The sequence below is a fragment of the Phocoena sinus genome, chromosome 6, assembly GCF_008692025.1.
Source record: "Phocoena sinus isolate mPhoSin1 chromosome 6, mPhoSin1.pri, whole genome shotgun sequence".
Taxonomy (NCBI): domain Eukaryota; kingdom Metazoa; phylum Chordata; class Mammalia; order Artiodactyla; family Phocoenidae; genus Phocoena; species Phocoena sinus.
The window spans coordinates 103,061,221-103,083,190 of record NC_045768.1 but is presented as its reverse complement, the minus strand read 5'-3'; the positions used below and the strand labels follow the sequence as shown (position 1 = coordinate 103,083,190).

The 21,970-nt window shown below is 44.2% G+C and overlaps 1 protein-coding gene across 1 annotated transcript in view; it reads right to left on the bottom strand.

Annotated features, from left to right (window-relative positions):
• The window catches only part of DOCK5 (dedicator of cytokinesis 5), a 220,937-nt gene that overhangs the window by 15,649 nt on the left and 183,318 nt on the right, over positions 1-21,970 (bottom strand). The window contains 8 exon segments of the mRNA XM_032635523.1: positions 3,271-3,447; positions 5,692-5,778; positions 6,438-6,522; positions 7,656-7,737; positions 9,682-9,823; positions 15,106-15,210; positions 17,117-17,206; positions 20,672-20,791. Of these exon segments, the coding sequence (XP_032491414.1) occupies positions 3,271-3,447; positions 5,692-5,778; positions 6,438-6,522; positions 7,656-7,737; positions 9,682-9,823; positions 15,106-15,210; positions 17,117-17,206; positions 20,672-20,791 (888 nt within the window).

The following is a 21,970-nucleotide window of genomic DNA, read 5'->3' as shown; positions in this document are numbered from 1 at the left end:
GTTGCATTTATTATGCTAGGTCAAGACCATGTCACCTATAACATCAATAAACATTCGTGGAAAGGTCCTATAATAGGGACATAAAACTCAAACTATAAATACAGGTGTTCCATAGGAGACCATTTTAAAGACAGAATTCATTAGGAAAGAAAAACTAAAGTCTGTAGTGAACATTGGAGCTCCAACAGAGTTCAAAACGGGAGTTATCTATTTTCTCCCTGTACCATAACCATCATTTCTGAGAGTGCTTTTGAAGACCAGCCTTCAAAGCTCCCCTTCATTCTTTTGCTTCACTAGTAGGAAAACCACCCCATCACATGAAACCCAAGAGTTCCTGAAACTACAGGATACAGTTATAAAAGGGATCAGCCCATTTTGTGTGGAAAACAGAATATGTGCAAACTCTTTACTTTGTGGGAAGATGTTACGGGTTAAACTGTGTCCCGCCCCCACCCCCCAAATTCATAGGTTGAACTCCTAAGCCCTGGGACCTCAGAATGTGACCTTAGATGGACACAGACTTACTGCAGATGTAATTAGTTAAGATGAGGTCACATGAGAGTAGGATGGACCCCTAATCCAATCTGACCGGGGTCCTTGCAAAAAGGGGATATGAGGAGACAGACACATGTACACAGAGAGAACATCATGTGAAAAGCCAAGGAGAAGACAGTCATCTACAAGGCAAGGGATACCAAAGGTTGCCAGCAACCCACAGAAGCCAGGAGAGAGGCAGGGAGCAGACCCTTCCTCAGAGGGAAGCAACACTGCTGACACCTTGATTTCAGACTACTGGACCCCAGAAGTGTGAGACAATCAATTCCTATTGTTTTAAGTCACGCTGTTTGTGGTACTTTGTTATGGCAGCCCTAGAAAATGAGTGCAACAGAGAATATAAATACATGGAATCCATGCATCACACAAAGGAAACAGGACAGCACATTTCCAGAGCAGGGACTGTCAACATAAATGAAAACATAGGATTTGCTTAAATCTTCAGCCACCCTTACCTTTCAAAATACACGCAGTTTAAATTTGAAAGTTAAAACAATTTTTTTGACCTCTGATGAAATGCACTGAAATTCCCAAAGCATCAGATGAGTCAGGGAACATCAGAGCAGAGTCCCCTGAAATTAGTTTTTCTAGCAGAGTCCTGCCTCAGAACAGAAAGGGCTGATGAATTACCGCACACACCTCCTGTGTTCCGATCACTCAGGCGCTGATTAAAGAGCTGCCTTAAAATAGGTCGCCTGTATCAATAGGTAATGATGGATTCCCGACCCGATTGCAATAGTTCAAGGTGATCAATGAGTTTACCTTTTTCTTATGTTTAGCAATGTACAAAGTCATACATATTAATTAAAAGTAAAAACTAACAGTCTTTAAAAGTTGCTGAAATAAATTTGTTTATATATCCTTCCTTTTCTTCCCTTTTTTTTTTTCATTTTAATTAGAAGATGGTCACACTGGAAAAAACTTCATATAAAATTATATGATAGGGGCTTCCCTGGTGGCGCAGTGGTTGAGAGGCCGTCTGCCGATGCAGGGGACGCGGGTTCATGCCCGGGTCTGGGAAGATCCCACATGCCACGGAGCGGCTGGGCCCGTGAGCCATGGCCGCTGAGCCTGCGCGTCCGGAGCCTGTGCTCCGCAACGGGAGAGGCCACAACAGTGAGAGGCTCGCGTACCGCAAAAAATAATAATAATAATAATTTTAAAATATATATATAATAGTCACAGATACTGGTGTATATAAATCAGAGTTCAGGAGCATTCTGAAAAAAAAATGAATACTTGGAAAGACACATCAAAATTAGTACCAGATAGCTTATAGGAAAAAACACACACGGAAATCATTACAGCATTAAAAAAGTATTGTATTCTGGCCCTAGTATTGAATTCCATTATAACACTAGAAATTATTACTGAAACCTAACATCGGCAAACCAGAGTTCCTCTGGTGCTTTCCCAGCTGCTGAGACTAAGAAGACTAAAGAGGTTGAGAGGTTGAAGAGACGACAGAAGAAAGAAGATCACTGTAGCACTGGTAAGCCCCACTCATCAACAACACTCAAACTGGGACATCCCTGGAGGTCCACTGGTTGAGACTCCGTGCTTCCAAGGCAGGGGGCACGGGTTCGATCCCTGGTTGGGGAACTAAGATCCCTCATGCCAAAAAAAATAAAAAAGAACACTCAAATCACACATTCTGTTCCAAGTAGACAGGAAGAAAACCGACCCTGATCAAGCCACCACTACATGGCAGGGGTCATATGATGTTCCTCATATACAGGAGGTCTCCGTTAAGCCCCACGTCACTCCTGTCAGTTATGTATTTCCCTTACTTTTTTCAAATATGAAAACTGGAGCTCAGAGAGATTAAGTATCTCCCCCAAGAGCACACAGTGGCCAATGGGAAGCCAGAACTGGGTCATAAGAGTGACCGATTCTGAAAGCCCCTGCTCTTCCCAGGACATTGTGTACAAATGGGAATAAGAGAATCAGCCCACTTAACCTTTCTCATCTTTCCCATCCATCTCCTTTTCTTCCCACTCACTCTCCATGTTACTCAACAGGAGTGTAACTTGTTTATTTATACTCAAGAGGAGGACCCCCAAATTATTTAGCCACTGAAAACATACCTAGCAATTAAAAATCCTGCTTCTATTGATTATATGTAACCAAATTCTACTGAATGCATTACCTCCACTTTAAGTGATGCTACATCCAGACCCTATACAATGGAGTCCCATGGGATGAGCATTCCATTCATGTTTTTCCAGAGTAACAGATACGACACTTAGCTGAATTAATTTAATTGTAGAGCCAGGGCCAGCGTTTGTCCATACAACCAATGGCACACCATGTCAGGGTTCCAAATAGAGCGTGGCTCTGTGTTTCCCACAGATGCTGCTTCCCTTCCAGGGCATCCTCAGGTCTGGGGTCCACTTGTATGCCTTCTACCTTCCAGGGGAGAGAGGGAGTGGGAAGGGAATTCACAGCTGGTGAATCAACCAGAGGTCTATCAGATGGATCTTTCGGTGACTCTACCAGACAGTGGCCTAACCCTGGCTGGGTGGCTGATGGTGTCTAGCAGGTATGAGGTCAGGGAGAAGCCTGTCATTAATTTCATTTGCCCATTCACAAAGAGGGGAGAATGAAAATCTCTCAGAGAAGCTGTAAGAAACGAATTCACCAGCTGCCACTGGAGAAGGCAGGAGAGACACGCCAGACCTGGTGGCCCCGTGGGGTTCCCCGGACGCAGCCCACCTTCTCATAGTTGGAGTAGCCCCCCATGACAGCCGGGTCCACGATGCCACTGAGCAGCATGGAGAGGGGATGCACGGAGAGGGACCGGTCCCAGGCGTGCTGCTGGACACAGTTGCTGATCTTCTCATTGGTGAGCTCCATGGTTTCAATGGCATTCTCCAGAGGACTGATTTCCTCCTGTGACAGAGAGCACGGCAGAGGAGAGACACTGAGCTCCACAGCCAAGACTGGAAAAAGCCTAGGTCTTCCCCTCCAAAGGCATACAATTCCCACCAAGCTATGGAGGAGTGATGTTTTCCTTGTCAAAGTCATGTTTTTTTTTTCTTTTTGGCCGCACCGAGCGGCACGCAGGATCTTAGTTCCCCAACCAGGGATAGAACCTGTGCCCCCTGCAGTGGAAGCGCGGAGTCCTAACCACTGGACCACCAGGCAAGTCCCGGGGTCATGTTTATTAATAAGGATAGCACATTTATTTGAAATGGTGTTGGTAAGCTGCTAAATAAGCTATTTAAAATCTCAGAAAGTACAAGGATGATTTAAAAATTGGAGCTATGGTAATGATTATTTCTTGGAGCAAAGTGTCTATGGAAATTTTGAGAAGATAAAATTGGAGCTGTAATGATGATTTTTTTCTTGGGCAAATCTTTCTTACAGATTTTTGAGAAGATCAATGACAACAGAGGAGCAATATATCTGACCCAAGACACCTCTGCACACCAAAAACGTTCACTGGGAAGAGTTTTGATGCTCCTTCCGTGAGAAAAGGGAAGTGATCTTGGAAGTCACACGTTCAGACCATATATTAAGTCTGCTTAGTATGGGTTCTACGGTTTACGGAAGTCAGAAATAATGGGATGCATTAGAATATTCAAGCTGGATTTTGGATGCAAATGAAATGAGATGCAATGCAGATTCAGAGAGCTCCTCCTGTGGAAATGTCTTCCAAACCAGATTCAAGAAAAACTGTGTCCTTCTTCATTTTACCCTGATCAACCAGCATGATCTCCTACTCCAGAATGGATTCCAAAAGACTCCGTCCAAAATCATATTCATACTTGAAGAATAATAATTTATCACTAGTGGTATGCAACACATCAAACTTCAGATTTGTTCAAGACGTATTTTTTTTTTTTTTTTTTTTTTGCGGTACACAGGCCTCTCACCGCTGTGGCCTCGCCCGTTGCGGAGCACAGGCTCCGGACGCGCAGGCTCAGCGGCCATGGCTCACGGGCCCAGCCGCTCCGCGGCACGTGGGATCCTCCCGGACCGGGGCACGAACCCGTGTCCCCTGCATCGGCAGGCGGACTCTCAACCACTGCGCCACCAGGGAAGCCCCAAGACGTATTTTTTGATTACTTATTTTAGCCAAGTACTGTGCTATGCACCATTGTTACAAAAGCGATTAAGATATAATTCACGGCTGGAAGGAGCATACGGTTTTCACAGGGTCAGGGTGGGGAGCTTTCAAGATAGGTAAGCATGGTAGGTAACTCTTTAGAAATAAGCCAAGGTTGTGACAGGGCACAGAGAAAGGGCATCTAACCCAGCTTGGGAGTTTCAGAGATGGCTTCCTGGAGAAGCTGGTACCTAAACTAAATCTCAATGGGAGTCAGGTTGAGAAGCGGTCAGAGGGCATGCTGGGCAGAGAAAATGTCAGAGAGGGTTGACATAGCATGGAATAAGCAATTTAGTTCCAGTAGATTCCATAGAAGGTGAAGTGCAAGAGCTTAGTCACACAGACCCTGTACGCATGTGCTAGGAGCACGGGCTTTCTAGTCTAGGCATTGGGGAGCCATAGCAAGGTTTTAAGCATGAGAACGATACAGCCAGGTTTTCACTATGGAATTCACACTCTGAGGCAGAGAGGAAAATGGACCTAAGAAGCCAACGCAGGGAGGCCAATCCGAAGGCTTTTTCAATGGCATCAACCAGAGATGAATGAGGGACTAGAAACAGGGTACCTCAGCAGGAGGGCTGGGGGAAGAAAACTAAAACAGATTTAATAACTATTAAAGAGGTAAAACAAACAGCTTTGGGGAGTGATGAAGATGGAAAAGTCTAGGATGAATGGTGATGTGACTAGCTGAAAATAAGAGGAAGTGTTCTTGGAGAGAAGAATGTGATTGATAGGAAACTCAAAGGAGGAATTCCAAAAATGTTTTTGGGCACAGGCAGGATCCTTGAGGAGACAACACCCATTGGGTCATAAAAGAGCCATTCACTGGGAGTAATCTTTAGGGTTGGTGTTGTAACATCAGTTTGACAAAGGAGTTCTATTCTACAAGCATGTCTTTTATTTCTCTTTTGGAAAATAAAGTGGGCCAGAGGAGCTAGTGAGAACTGGAGGGGGAATTTAACAAAGGCTCTCATTCTGTTTGGAGACAGAAAGAGTTTTCTGAGTTTCACTTTCAGATAACTTACTGTTGAAATCTGTTTGACTTCAAACCACTTGAGAATCCCAGGGAAGGTATAGGCAGTCGTATACGTGGTCCTTTCAATCCACATGGTCTGGTGGAAGGAAGGAAAGTAGGAAACGGTGGTCAGTTCCCAGGCAAACAGCAAAACTCCCAGGTTTATGAGATTCTTTTTAAATTTTTTAAAATAAATAAAAATTAAAATTATTTCATATCAGAGCATAGTTGATTGTTAGTTTCAGGTGTACAGCAAAGTGATTCAGTTATACATATACATGTATCTATTCTTGTTCAAATTCTTTTCCCATTTAGGTTATTACAGAATATTGAGCAGAGTTCCCTGTGCTGTACAGTAGGTCCTTGTTGGTTATCTAGAGATTTTATTTTCAATGCCTCCTTAGTGAATGGGCCATTCTTTCTCCCAAACTTTAAGGATTCTAAGTGTTTAAAGCAGAAATGAATTATCTATTGGGGCTCCCTCGCCCTTCTTGATGGGAAATTTGAGGTCCAGAGAGGTGTGACATGCTCAAATCAAGGTCATGGTGGTGGCAGGCCCAGGAGTGGAGCCCAGTTCCTGGATCACTAGTCTAGAGTTTTCCACTGAGACAATAGTCTGCTGACTAGGTAATAAGCACACGGAAACTCTATCTCCAGGGCTGCCATCATTTCTGCTGTAGATGCTGGTTGAATGGAAGGCCTCCATTTTGGATGTCCATTTCATCTCGTTTTAGAGGATGAACGTGGTGGACTCACAGCAAACTCATTGTCGGGATCCTTTTCTCCTTTCCGGAACGGCCGAGAATATCTGAACTGCTGTACTTCATTGGCTCTGTAGTAGCTGGGAAAGACACAGCCATATGCTTTCATTTCTTTCTTACAACAAGCACTGCTCCAACAAAACCTGAGACACATCTTACACGGACTGAGTCTTATCCACTAAACTACCTCAAAACTGACATAGTCTCCACGGTGAAGGCTGGAGATGATGCAGAATTTGATTTTTTAAAAACTTTTTCGGCCATGCCACGTGGCATGCAGGATCTTAGTTCCCCAACCAGGGATTGAACCCGTGCCCCCCTGCAGTGGCACCATGAAGTCTTAACCACTGGACTGGCAGGGAAGTCCCCGGAATTTGATGTTATTACACATCTTAGTTTTATTATTGATGAATCTATCTCACAGCTCACAATTTTGAAAGGCATATGGATTTATGTCCATGTTTGTGATCTCATTTGCATAGTTTTCTAACAGTTCTATCAATCCTAGTAGCATTTTAGCTTCTCAGGAGAAGGAATTCAATCATAGGGGAACTCACTGATTGAAGGCCAGGTGAGGTCAGTCGCTACTGGCCAGTGAATCCTTCTGAGTGGAAAAAAGAACTAGGGGAACTGAAACCTAAGAGTGAAATTCTCAATTTCCTTCCCTCTGCTTAAAAAAAAAGAAATCTCCAAATCCCTTGAGTTACCAAGCTCTCATCTTATACTGGAAATGGAAGCGACAGTTGTTATGGTCTGAATATTTGTCCCCCCAAATTCATATATTGAAATCCTAATGCCCAATGTGATGGTGTTAGGAGGTGGGCTTTTTGGGTGGTGATTAGCTCATGATGGTGGAGCCCTCGTGAACGTGGTTATTAGTGCCCTTATTAAAAAAGAGGCCCCACAGAACTCCCTCACCCCTCTCACCATGTGAGGACACAGTGAGAAGATGACCACCTACGAACCAGGAAGAAGGCCCTCACCAGACACTGAATCTGCCAGTGCCTTGATCTTGGACTTCTCAGCCTCCAAAAATGTGAGAAATAAATTTCTGTTGTTTATAAGCCACCCAGTCTACGATCTTCTGTTACGGCAGACCAAATGGACGAAGACAACAGGAGGTCTTCCAAACTCTAATGAATTTTGATAGACTTCTATATAAAGAAGTGTGTGAGACACATGGTTTAAAAAACAAACCAAAAAACGCACTTACTTTAAGATCTGCTCTGGAACTGGTTTATCTTTGTAGCTGGGCGGCAGGCTCATCACTGGCTTTACGGTGAAACACTGCATGTCTGAGGAGCTCGTTAAGGAAGGAAAAGGGCTGGGCCACTAAGCTGTCACAGCAAAAAGGACCACCTGTTCCTCCTGCTTTACCGATGGAAATGGTACCCACACCGATCATTCCTTTGAACCAAATGCCAGGACCGCATTGAAAACGGGCTTCCCTCAGATATTGCCAAAATGCCTTATTAAGTCATAATCTTGGGACATTTTTTGGTCAGACACGTGGCAAACAACCTTGTCTTAGGGAAACAGACATTAATGAAATTTCAGGAAAACAGGTGACTAGCAATTGTCTTAAATCATTTCTTTTGGACAAGCATCCCTCTGAATTAGCCAGATTCCAGAGCCCGGGCAATAGGAATTCCTTGTTATCTCTGGATACCATTTGTTTACCAAGTACCAGAGCCAGGCACTGTAATGGGTGCTTTGAATATGTTATCTCCAATAAACACAACAATTTCCAGGTGGATGTTATTAATCCCCTTTACAGATGAAGAATCTGAGGGTCTGAGAAAGCCCAGATCACACAACTGATAAATGAAGTCAGATGTCAAACCCAGCTCAGGGGGAAGGTCTCCCTCTCTCACTTAATGATTTGATCTTAGGCATGACTTTGTTTTCCCTTTACCAACAATGCTTCCAAATCTATAGCATTGAAACTAGAATTTAAGGCACTGGGTCTAGACCTAACATTCACTCCCAGTATTTCTCAACGTGAAGAGTGCCATCCACTGGCAGCAGAATCACCTGGAGATTTACTCAAACTGCAGAATTAGAATTCACAGCTGCTGAATTAGAATCTCTCCATGGTGATCTCTTAAGTATAATAAAACCTGAGAAGCACTGGGCTATACCTTAAGCTATTATAACTTACAAAACGTTTTCACACAAATGATCTTTTTAATTTGATCTTCCCAGAAATGCTATTAGATATTTGGGAGAAACAGAGCTCCCCTCACACTTTATAGATGAGAAAACCAAGGCCTGGAGAAACTAGGCAACGTGCCAAGGTAAATTGGCTATGCAGACGTGACTCTGGGACTCCTGTTTCTACATCCAATTCATGAAGACCTCTTTTCATTCCCATCCCAAGGAGGCCCCGCAAGCATTTACTGAATCCCTACAACTGAAACAATTTTTCCCAGAAAACCTTTCTTTTCCAAGCATCCACTGTGTTAAGAGTCCACTCCACTCTCCTCTGAAAGGCAGGTCTGCCTACTGATCTGTCATTGCTGTGCATCTTTCTATAGCTACTGACCATTCAATAGTAATTAATACATATTGAACTTTTATTATGTATTTACCAGGCACTGTTCCTAGTATTTTACAGATACTCGATCTTTGCAAGAACTCCAAGGGGAAGAATGATCATCATCCCCACTTTACAGGTGAGAAAACTGAGGCACAGAGAAATTAAGTAAGTTGCCTAAAGTGACACAGTAAGTGACAGCACTGGGACTCGAACCCAGGCAATACGCTCCGGAACCCTTTTTCTTATTTATCTACTATGCCACACCAGCTCTGTCTTAGCAACCTCTTTTGGAATACTGTTTACCTTTATAACATCTTCATTTTTTAAAAAGCATGCAATTGGTTTTTCGATGACATTATATGTTACCAAAAAAGAGCTACACATCTTTATCCAGGATCCAGAATTCAGAACAGGAAGTCTATTCGTCTCAGGCTCTGCTTGTGGCTATAACACACATCCCTTCATATTCAACCTTTGCTTCTCATCTCTCTCCTTTAGTTACGCCATAGCCCTGAGCTAAGGACATTAGGTTCCCAAAGCTTTTACACAGAATGGGACACTTGAGTCAGGATGGTTAAATGAGTCTGAGGCCAGGACCTATCGGCACGCAGGGATGGGAGGGAACCCTCGGCTTCTCTGGCTGGGCTGGGGCTGCTGCAGGTTCAAGAGCCCCTGAGCCGTGACCCCAGGATGAGGATACGCTGCTTGGGGGAGGACTTGATGTCCTCTCCTGGGGGCGTGGTGCTGGCCATCTTCTCAGCGTTGGGAAACTGGGTCAGCAGCCGCAGGCTGAAGTCTTCTCGCCTCTCATACTCCTTCCCTCGGTAGATGAAGATCTTGTTCTGCAGGTCAGGAGAACAAGGGAAAGAATTAAATATGAAGAGTGAAGAGGCAACTGGGGAGCCTGGTCCCGAGGAAGCCGCTGTCCTCCCCAGACCAAGTGCAACACCCCCACCATGTCCTCATTGAGCACCTGCTATGTGCCCCACAGTAACCATCATATCCGAAAGAGCTCACAGTTTATCTGCGGAGTTAAGTCACAGGCACGAAAATGCTTCATGCAGTGTTTCTCAGAGTATGGCCCAAGGATGACAATTGGTGTGCAAACAGCCTACACTGATCCACAAGGAGATAAGGAGTTTGCACCCTAATGGAAATCCAGGATGTTACCAGGCATGCTGTTTTAGTTTAGCTGATACTTTTCACGGCAAGAAATTCTCAATGAAGGAAGGAAGTACATTCATTTACTTTGAGGTGCAAGCTCCTTTCTCATCATGATCCAGTAACAGTTAGGGAACCAGCGCTTTGAGCGGCACTGCCTAGACAACTCGAAAGTACGAAGCAAATCAACACAACACGTGAGACAGGAACAGAGAACAGGATTAATCTACAGCCGTCCCTAGCCAATACTGGAGATCACCGTGGATGGCCACATTGAAGCCTCATAGAAAATAACTGCCCTCAATACTATCCTCTCCGTTCCAAACTGCTTTTTCTCTTTAATAAAATTAATAAAATTGGATGTTTTGAAAAGAAATTTTCTAGGCCCCAGGCATGGAAGAAGTTCACCTCACAGCTGTTGCAAGTTCAAATGTCGCCATGTTTTGAAGGTTCCTGCTCATCAGACGGTCACTCAGATGAGTACTGAGTATTTAAAGCCCACACGTGATCCTTTTTTAACTAAAATCCGGGCCCATATTGTCCTGTCAAATGTTTTTAAAAACCACTTGTCCATTCACACAACCAATATGTATTGAGCAAATGAGATATGCCAGGCGCTAGGGACAGAACAGTAACTCTGCTCTGGTGGAGAGAAACAGAAAACAAGTAAACAAATAAGTAAGATAATTTAGATAATTTAAGTACCTCGAAGGCAATATACCTTCTACGCTCAACACGGAGGGCAGTGAAAATTGCCAAATCTTTTGGAATTGATGATAAAATGTTTCCAAGCCAGGAAAGATTTATGTGGATGACGCATGCATTATGCAATTTCATCACTCAGGCAAAACTGTGGCGGGTTAAGGGGTCGGAGTACAAGAAAACGCTAAGTGTATGATGTGGACCATAACTGTGGAAGGAACCAGACAAGCAGAAGGTCAGTACAAAGCAGCTCAACCTGAAGGAAAGGGTTTCCAGGAGGACACGAGACTTGATTGGATGGGGGGAGGGGGGGGAGGGGAGGGGAGGGGAGGGGAGGGGAGGGGAGGGGAGGGGAGGGGAGGGGAGGGGAGGGGAGGGGAGGGGAGGGGAGGGGAGGGGAGGGGAGCCAGGCAAGGAAGTGAAAAGAAGAATAAGGCCCAAGTTAGAAAGTACGGAGTGCAGGTAGAAGAAACATCCTTGGTTGAGCCGGAATCTGCAAGGCCTGGAAAGGCAGGTCAAGGGTCCAAAGGCCTGGAAATTCACTGTAGGTTCTAGAAGGAGGGAGCAATGTGATGAAGGAGGAAGCGTAGTCAACCTAGTCTATCCAACTGTAGGGATCCTTGGCAAAACCCTGTGGGGGAAGGAGGAGCTACAGGGACTGTTGTTTGAGTCTTTGGTGTTTGGTAAAGAGCAAAGGGATGGGAGAGTCGGTGAGGATTCTGAGGTAACGGCCTTGGACCAGGAAGAACAGTGATGCCGCTGACAAAAACAGAAGAGACGGAGGCCTGCTTGGGGTCAGGGGAGAGGATATACTTTTATACTTTCTGAGTTTGGGGAAATAGTCCGTAACATGCAAGGGCATTTCGGTTATATAATTCACGTGGATTCTCTACTCTTCAGTACACGCTGACAACACGTAACATCTACAAACGCCTGTACAGTTTATAAAGCACTCCCATCTGCTATTCATTTCATTCTCAAACCAGCCCTGCAATGTGGGCCTTATTTCCCTAACTTCAAGGTCAGAAAACCAAGACTTGGTGGTCATGTGATTTGGCCAAAATCACAGTCACTCAGCAGATGATTTAGACCCCAATTTTTCAACTTGAAAGTCTAGACTTCTTGTTCTCACGGAACCACTGCTGTCCTCCAGTTCATAACCATTATTCCATGTGACACAACAATCATATGTAACAAGTGTGGTAGCTGTCAATATCTTATCATGAACGATAGCAAATTTAAGACCAGAACCTACTGCAGACCCTCTACTCTTATTACTCCAGTCTCCCTTGGCCACCTCATCTACAACCAGTGTTAACGACACGTAAATAACCCAACTTTTATCTCCGGCCTAGAACTTTCCTTTGCGTTCCAGACCCATAGAGCAAATGTTTGACTCACATTTTTTGGATGTTCCAAATCTACCTCACATTGAGTATGTCTAAAACCAAACGACCTATAAAGACCCCAAAGGGGGCTTCCCTGGTGGTGCAGTGGTTGAGAGTCCGCCTGCCGATGCAGGGGACGCAGGTTCATGCCCCGGTCTGGGAAGATCCCACATGCCGCGGAGCGGCTGGGCCCGTGAGCCATGGCCGCTGAGCCTGCGCGTCCGGAGCCTGTGCTCCGCAACGGGAGAGGCCACAGCAGTGAGAGGCCCGCGTACCGCAAAAAAAAAAAAAAAAAAAAAAAATCCCAAAGGCCCTCTGCAATCTGGTACCCATAGCTCTCTGAGACCATTCTCTACCTGCCCTTTTGTTCATGCATCTCCAGCCTCATGTCTTTTGAACCTGCTGTTCTCACTGTCTGGCCCCCTCTTGAGAGCTGCCTGGCTTACTCCCTCACGTCTTTCAGGGTTTTGCTCAGGTGTCATTTTCTTACCAAAGTCTTTCCTATTCACTCTGTTGAAAATTGCAACTCCATCCCCACCATCTGCCTCTCCATTCACCTTCCCCTGACGCATTTTTCTCTACGATACTTGCTGAGTGTCTACCCTGTATGAGGCGCTGTTCTAGGCCGTCTGACACACTCAGATATTTATCTTAGTATTTATTTATTTGTCTCTCCGAGCCAGAACAGAAGCTCTACAATTTCAGGGATTTGGGTTTGTTTTAAGACTCTGCCCCCTGGCCTATATTATAGCAAGGTCCATAAATATGGGTCTGCAGTAGGTTCTGGTCTTAAATTTGCTATCATTCATGATAAGATATGGATAAGAGCTCAATAAATATTTATTCAGTGAGTGGATTCATCCTCTCCTCCATGATTCTGCCCTTTCCCAGTGTTGCCATCTTAGTGGATGGCTCCACTGCCCCGCCAATTATGCAGACCAGAGAGCCAGGAATCATTCTTACCACCTCCCACTTGCTCATTGCCATATCCCATCAATCATCAAATACTGTTACTGCGTCTCCATCACACTAATCTTTCCCTTCCTCTCTAAAGCCACCTCCCTAGGCCAACCTGTCATCTCTTCCCAGAACATCTGCCATGGTCTCTAGGGGCTTATCTACATGCACGTCCCATCCATTCTCCATACCGAAGCCAGACGACCTTGCCAACACTGAAAAATCTACAATGGCTCCCTCTGCTCTCTGGATGCCAACAAAACACGCTACATGGCCCCAAAGCCCCGCACGCTCCTCCCATACTTCCTGCCTCATCTTCCCTGCTCACCCCAGCTCCCTCTCTTCCCACAGCACTCGTCTTCCACTCCCAGCCCCTGCCATGCCCTTGCCTGCTGTTTCCTCTGCCTGGAGCGCCTTTTCCTATCCCCTTAGCCTTCCTGACTCCCAGTTCACCTTTCAAATCCCAGCTGAAGCAGAAGTTCCCTGGGAAGTCTTTCCTGATTCTTAAAAAATTCAGGTATAATTGACACATAGTAAAAATCTACCCCTTTTAGTGTAAAATTCTGCATCAAGTTTTGACAAACATAACCATGACCACAATTAAGAGATAGCACAGTTTCATCACCACTTAAAATCTCTCCATGTCTCTTTGTAGCCCAACCTTCGCCCCACCGGCTCCACTGACCAGATCCAATAACCACTGACCTGCTCTCCATCCCTATGGTAAGTGTTGGCTTGGCCAGAATGTCATATCAATAAAATCACAGAGTACGTAGCCTTTAAGGTCTAACTGCTTTCTTTTACTCAGCACAATACATCTGAGATTCATCCCTGTGGTTACGTGTATCAGGAGTTTATTCCTTTTTTTCCTGAGTAGTTTTCCACTGCATGGCTGTCCCACACCATGCTGATCCCTTCACCAGCTGAGGGAGATGTGAGCTGTATCCAGTCTTTAGTGATTATAAGTAACAGTGCTATAAACAATCACATACAATTTTTACATGAACACAGGTTTTAATTTTACTTGGGTAAATACTCCTTGCTTAACCAACGCATCTAGCACAGAATTCCTGTCTTGGTCAGTTTCGACTTCATATTTGTTTGTGCGATTATTTAATTAACATCTCACCCATTAGGTTGTCAAATCCATGAGAGCAAGGACCACATCTGATTATAATCAGCACTGCATCTCTAATGCCCGGCACACAGTAGGCCCTAAGCAAACAGTTATTGAATGAATGAACAAACTACTTCCTTACTATGCGCTATAAGGAATGTATTTTCCGTTCCACTTTTTTCTTTCTTTTTTAATTAGGGGAAGGAAGATGGATAATATATATTTAAACATAGGTCAGCACTAATAGAGGCTTCTTTTCTGTGGGAGAAAATAAGAGGGCTTTTTTTTGGGGGGGTTGCTTTTTCGATTGTAAACTCAGTATTACATTCTAAAAAATTTTGAGGAACAAGATAAACATGGTCCTTCTCATTATTCCAACAAAACTGTTTTTATTTTTGTGAACCTTCTGCAGTCTTGTCCTGGGGATATTTGTTTTCAAACTAGCTCTAGCTGGAAATAAAATAAACAATTAGATACATCAATCCACACTCTTCTCCCCCACCCCCACCCCCACCGGCTGACCCTCAGCAGCAGACCAGCGGAGGGAATGGTTTTGTTTTTCCCTTTTGCAGTCCACCTGGGAGAAGTCATTTTACAAAAGAGCTGCCAGAATACCAGAGGCGGCTGGGGGTGAAGAGACCAGCGGCTCAGGAAGTGGTTTCCCTCCCTAACCTCCCACCGTGAGAACAGGGGTCTCCAGCTGCTAACACGCTAGACCCATCTGGAAAAGAAATGAAGACCTTCCCTCCTGCAGACTGCAGGGCTTAATGGCTGGAGAGACCACCCTCAGGCTTCTTACCCGTAGGAAAGAAGGAAAGCCCTGTCCGTAGTAGCCAACAGCAAAGTATTCAGGCTGAGGCCTCATTGCCTTAATGATGTTCTCATAAAATGAGGCTCTTTTTTTCTGGAAAACAAAACAAGACATTCCATAGGGAGGTTACAAGGCCACTGCTGGAAAAAAAAAAAAAAAAAAAAGCTCAGACTATTTGCTTTGTTGTTTCCCATGTAACAGAGAGAAATGAAAGGTCTTTGTAAAATATCTTTTGGGCCAAAGAATTATCCTTTCCGTGGATCGGTGGTTTTGGACCTGCATCTACGAATGGGCCCAGGAGGGTCTGGGAATCCTTGCAGTTATGTGTAGAAGGACAGATGTGTGTGCGTTCACCTCTGGAGGGAGGGACGGTTTAGCTTTCACGAGTTTCTTGAAGTACATTCAGGACCCCTAAAAGGTTAAGAAGCACTTTCTGAGATTCAGGTGGGTGGCTGCACTGGAACAGAGACATATGAGGAAAGAAAGAGAGAACTTTCCAGTTCACGCAGGTGGTTTCGATTCAAGGCCTCGGTTCAGCTACAGGTGCCCAGAAGGTGGTGGTGGTGGTCTATTTTTCAAATCTGGCACCACCCTTATTATTGTTTTTTTTTGTAATTGAATTTTTATTTTATTTTTTTATTTTTATACAGCAGGTTCTTATTAGTCATCCATTTTATACATATTAGTGTATACATGTCAATCCCAATCTCCCAATTCATCCCACCACCACCACCGCCGCCACTTTCCCCCTTAGTGTCCATATGTTTGTTCTCTACATCTGTCTCTATTTCTGCCTTGCAAACCGGTTCATCTGTACCATGTATGCGTTAATATACGATGTCTGTTTTCCTCTTTCTGACTTACTTCACTCTGTATGACAGTCTCTAGATCCATCCACGTCTCTACAAATGACCCAATTTCATTCCTTTTTATGGCTGAGTAATATTCCATTGTATATACTGGTACCACCCCTATCTTTAATGCTTCCTGCGGGGAGCGGTTTCCCAACCAGGGCATAGAGCGTCAGCCTTAAAGGAAGCAAAATAGGTAGCCAGACCTGGGGGGCTTTGACAGCTGTCCCTCCCACAATGGTTAGCGCCAAGGTGATTATCACACTACCTCGGTGAAGGAATCTATCACAATGTTTTCTTAGAGAGGCAACTTGTTACATCGCTCACGCCTCAGCTCAATTTAGTTTGTGAAATTCATCTGTGACTCTTTGCACGACGGCAGGAGCTGGTACCATACAGGGGCAGATTCTTTTCAAAGTGATCTTGACAACGATCTCCTCCAATGATTACATGACAATGGGTGACCTGACCTTTTGTGACTCCTCCACCGAAAATCACCCCGTGTAATATTGTGTTGCCCCCCCCCCCACTGGGCATGGAAAAGGTTATTTTTGTTTCGCTTTACTGTTTTGAAATAGGTGACCTGTGCCAACAGCCAGGTGTAATAAGCAAGGACGGGATGACTGTAAGAGCAGAGATGTCCGGGGACATTCGGAGCAGGAAGAAGGCAAAGCTGGAGAATCAAGATAGAAAACAGTAAGAAACAATAGAAAACAAACGAAAAAAACAAAAATTTTTTAAACAAACAAAAAAAGATTTAAAATTGGAAAAGAAACATAAAAAACAGAGCTCAAAGATGAGGATGTGGACCACAGGACAAGTAATTCTGATGAACAGATGTCAGAAAACATCTGAAACGTGGCAAGGCTTCCTGGAAGGCAGAGTGAGTGAGAGGGGCCTGGGATATGGAGAGGGCACAGAGGAGAGAGGGCTGTAGACGGGGATCCTGAGCCCCCTATCAAAGATAATCTGGACAAATAGCGGTAACAGCTTTTAGACCTCATTTCTCTTCATTTTTATTCTAAGCACGGTGTACTTTTCCATTGTAAAGAACATCAATTATCTTTTTTAAACTTACAAAACCATTTTCACAAACACTACAAATAGCACCCCTGCCAGAGGCTCGACGTCTTCTGACCCAGACTCACCAGGAGATCACCCAGGCCCTCGTAGTCGAATACTTTGCTCTCATAATTCTCAGCCAACTCTTTGCTCAGCTTGATTGCCTTCTCCCACATCTTCAGAAAAAGAAAAGGAGGGTTACCAGTGGAGAACAAAGCAGTCATTGATCCAGCTGAAAAAGCCACTGGAGAGTCACTGGGCAACGACTAGGGAGTCAGGTGGGTTGAGTTTCTGCGGACACTCCCAACGTTCCTCACGGCTTTGATCAACTCACCCTGTTTTCTGACATCAAAAATCTACTGTACCTTAGCCGCTTTGCCGGGGGGCATTTTCTGTTAATTCTGTTTGTAAGAACATGAAGAACACCATGTGTCCTCAAACAAAGCAATGCTGAGTTTAAAGGGCAATGACCATTGAAAGTGGAGTGGAACCAGTTCCAAAGACCTAGTCTTTGAGAGCCTGAAAGTCTTGCTGGAGGGGAAAGGAAGTTGGTGTGGGCTCTTGTGCTGGTTTTGAGATGTGTGTGTGTGTTCCTTCTGAGTCAGGTTGTTTGGGAGGAGTGGAGATATGAAAGAAAGTCTGATCGTACTGTTGTGTGGAATTTGGGAAACTATTTCCCCAAGTTAGGGCACTGATTTCCTACTTCTAACTAAACTATCTACATAGTCAAAGAGAGCTTCAGGAAATGCCTCACAGCATTTATGAACATGTAAATTACAGCCGAAGGCACATATCTGGCATCTGAGGATAGCATCCCAGACTGATGAAACTCTGTTCATTTTGGTATTTCATAAAATGTCTCTTAGCTGGATACTGTTAATAACGCAACATCTGGAAATTTCCTACTTCGGTCTTGTTAACCACATGCTAAGTTCCACTGTTTCTGGCTGCCGAAGGAACGTGTGTACGGTTCACATACAGTTGTAAAAACATTTTAAAATTAAATCTTCTAGGGGCTTCCCTGGTGGCGCAGTGGTTGAGAGTCCGCCTGCCGGTGCAGGGGACACGGGTTCGTGCCCCGGTCCGGGAAGATCCCACATGCCGCGGAGCGGCTGGGCCCATGAGCCATGGCGGCTGAGCCTGCGTGTCCGGAGCCTGTGCTCCTCAACGGGAGAGGCCACAACAGTGAGAGGCCTGCGTACCGCAAATAAATAAATAATTAAATCTTCTAATATCATTTGCCAAATTTGTCCCTTCTGAAATTTCTGGGCCTGGATCATGGAAAACTCTTTGAAATGTGCCACACGGGCCTCAGCTGGGCCTGGTGCGGGAGGCCAGTCAACAGCACCATGGGGCCCAGTTCACTCCTCATTCACCAAATGGTAACTCGATGGAAGAGACAGAAGACAGCCTAGCACAGAGGTTCTCGAAGTGTGGTCCCCGGTCTCTGGGAGTCCCCAGGATCCTTTCGAGGGGTCCGTGAGGTCAAAACCATCTTCTTAATAATACTAATCTTATTTGCCTTTTTGCAATGCTCATTCTCTCATGAGTCTACAGTGGAGTTTCCCAGGGGCTATAGGATGTGTAATGTCACAACACATTGGATGTAGAAGTGGATATTCGAATCCTGCTGTTTCTAGGGAGCCAGATGATAAAGAGATTTGCAAAAATGTCAAATAATGTCACTCACATTGCTCACTTTTTGGAAAATGTGGTCATTGTTCATAAATAGATATGATTTATATTAACAGGTTATAAGTTTGTTCTTGTTAAAAGAACAAGCAAGTAAATATTTTAAAATTTTGTTTTACTTTCGAAGACTAGAAATTAATAGCCATCAATAGACATAATCCACGTGAACAAAAGCTCTTGGGGGTCCTCAGTGATTTTTAAGAGGGTAAAGGGATGCAGAGGCTAAAAAGTCTCAGCAAATATATTTGCTCTCTGGGCCTCAAATTCTTCCTCAGTAAAATAGAGATAATAGCTACCTTACAGGGTTATAAGGAGAATTAAATTAGAAAAGCAGCTTGAAAATCACCCAAAACAGTAACTTGCACTAAATCGATGGGTAGCTATTTTATCATGATGGTTATTTATTTAATCAACAGGTTCCACTGGTAAAACAGGAGTGGTGGCTGGAAGTGGCAGCCCCTTGAAAAAAGTCAAATCTGGAATCTGTTTTGTTTCAATAGCACACACTTTTTTGCTCCCCCTACCCTTTCTATGCTTTCTTTCAATTTTCAATTTAAAAGTCTTCCAGCTGGACATGCTTTCTGCAGCTAATCACAGATTCCAGGACTTGGTAGCCCAGTTTATATGTTTATTTTACTTTCTCTTCCTCATAGGCATTTAAGTTGCTTGTTACTTACAGCCTAAGGTGTCAGGCAGGCAGCGACCTGGGGATGGGATGTGCCCCAGGTGTTAGCTAACAATCTCTAAAGAATGCACTGAAAAGGATTATACTAGCTCCTGGCCCTTAGCAAAATTTAAAAGGTACAATTAAGGTTACAGAAAGTGAGGCCCTCGGCTGCCCACTGTATTCTCCCTTGGGTTATGTGTCCTCAAGATAACTGATCTCTGTTTATTGTTTTTCTTACCTTAATTAATCTATTCATTTTCTCCCCCATTAAAAATATCAGAATTCAAAGATACACATGGGAATAGTAAAGCATAAGTTATGAGTCACTGTTGCATAATAAAGAACTCGACTGGTCTTTGTTCTGAGCTCCTGGGAGGCAGCTTCTAAACTCTTGGAATTTCCCCAGTGACAGGAGTGTCATTGTTATTCATGGTGGACCTCTCAGACCACAGGGGAGTTGATACTAACAAGGTGACTCATGGTGGACAGGATAGTCTTAGAATGGGGGCTCGCCTCTGCCAGAACCACCAGCCATTTGATTAGAGGGTTGGAGCCTTGAGCTATACAGCATCAGCCAGACCTCCAGGGAGGAGATGGCGGCTGGAGATGGAGTTTATTCATGTGGTTTATGATTCAATCAGTCCAGCCAATACGACGACACCCCAATAAAAACCCTGCACACAGGACTTCCCTGGCGGTCCACTGGTTAAGACTCCACGCTTCCACTGCAAGGGGCGTGGGTTCGATCCCTGGTAGGGGAACTGAGATCCCGCATGCCGTGTGGTGTGGCAAAAAAAACCCCAAAAATTAAAAACCCTGCACACAGAGCTCAAATGAGCTTCCTGGTTGGCGAACACATCAGTTCGCCAGGAGTGTGATGTGTCTGAATCCACAGGGAGAAGACACAGAAGCCACGCACCTGGGACCCTCCTAGACCTTGCCCTGTGTATTTCTTCATCTGGCTGGTTCTGATTTGTATCCTTTATGATAAAACTGTAATCATTAAGAACAGCATTTTACAAAGTTTTGTTGGTTGTTCTACTACAGTATCAAACCCGAGGGGGGGAACCATAGGCACTCCCTCCCCAAATTTATAGTCAATTGGTCAGAAATGTGGGTGGCCTGGGGACCCCTGAACTTGCAGCTGGTGTCTGAAGTTTGGGCTGTCTTGTAGGGGTCTCTGCGCTAACTCTGGCTGGTGAAGATCAGAACTGCAATGTGTAAGTATTGCGGGTCATTTCCTCCTTTGCCTTCACACAAAAACAAACCACCCAACACTCACCTTGCCTTTGTCAAAATACGATATGATTTCTTGATACAGCTTCTCTTTAAGCTCTTGCTGGGTATACACATAGTAAGTGTCCCTCTGAAGCAAATGGGGTACACAGGGCTTGTCAGACCACTGAAAAACACACAAAAGCAACACAAGAGATGGATGCAACACATCAATTCATTTAAAGGAGATGAATGTAACAAATATTCAGCTGCAAAAATTCACAGAAATATTTGTATATACCTTTGACTCAATCATATATTTTTGATGATTTATCAAACACAAAAATTGCACACGCATATACGTATACATGCCAGGTTCAAAACAAGCGCATGCCACATGGACACTCAAGGCATTCCCATGAAGGTCAGGAATGAGGTGAGGCTGCCAACCATCATGACTGTGGTTGCACTGGTTACCACTCAGTCCAAATAAAAGAGAGGAATCGGAAGTATAAAAATGCAAAAAAAGGGGTAAACCTAGCAATGTGAATATACTTAAGGCCACTAAATTGTACACTTACAAATGCCTAGGATGGTAATTTTAATTTTATATGTATTTCACCATAATTAAATTAAAAAGCAAAGATATCTAGGGATCAACATAACAAGGAATATTCAAGACTTCTACACAGAAAATGTTAATACACCACAGGAGGGCACAAAAGCAGACTTGAACAAAGGGAAAGTCATACCATGCTTTTGGATAAGAACATGCTATTTTATAAACATGGAAATTCTCCCCTAAATTAATTTTTAAATTGCATGATTCCAAAGTCATGAAAAAATAAACAAAAAGGAATAAGGTGGAAAACTCTGAAAAAGAAGAGGAATGAAGAGAAACCACTAGGTCATAAAACATACTGATAATGGAAACAGTGTGGTCCTGGTGCGTGAACTGATAGAGACCCATGCAGAATATGTAAAATCTAGAAAGAGGTTCCCCCCGACCCTCCATACAGTGATGTAGTATGTGATCAAGATGGGATCTCATACCAATGATGAAAATGTGGACTCTACTTAATAAGCAGCATCCCTACTGAGTAGCTCTATGGGGAACAAGTGGCACCCACACCTCATACCTTATGCCAGGATAAGAGAGCTGAATTTTCTGAGCAGCACAAACGAAAAGACCTACGGTCACTGACACTGTGGTTTCTCTCGGATCATCCCACAGTCAACAAGCCTTCCCCCCTAACCCACATACAATAAGCTTTCCGGTGCCCCAATCTTGAGTATGAACTGTGAATGGCTGCCTTAGGGGAGGTGGTGAAGCAGAGGACTCCAGTTTTTAATTCCAAAGCTTAGA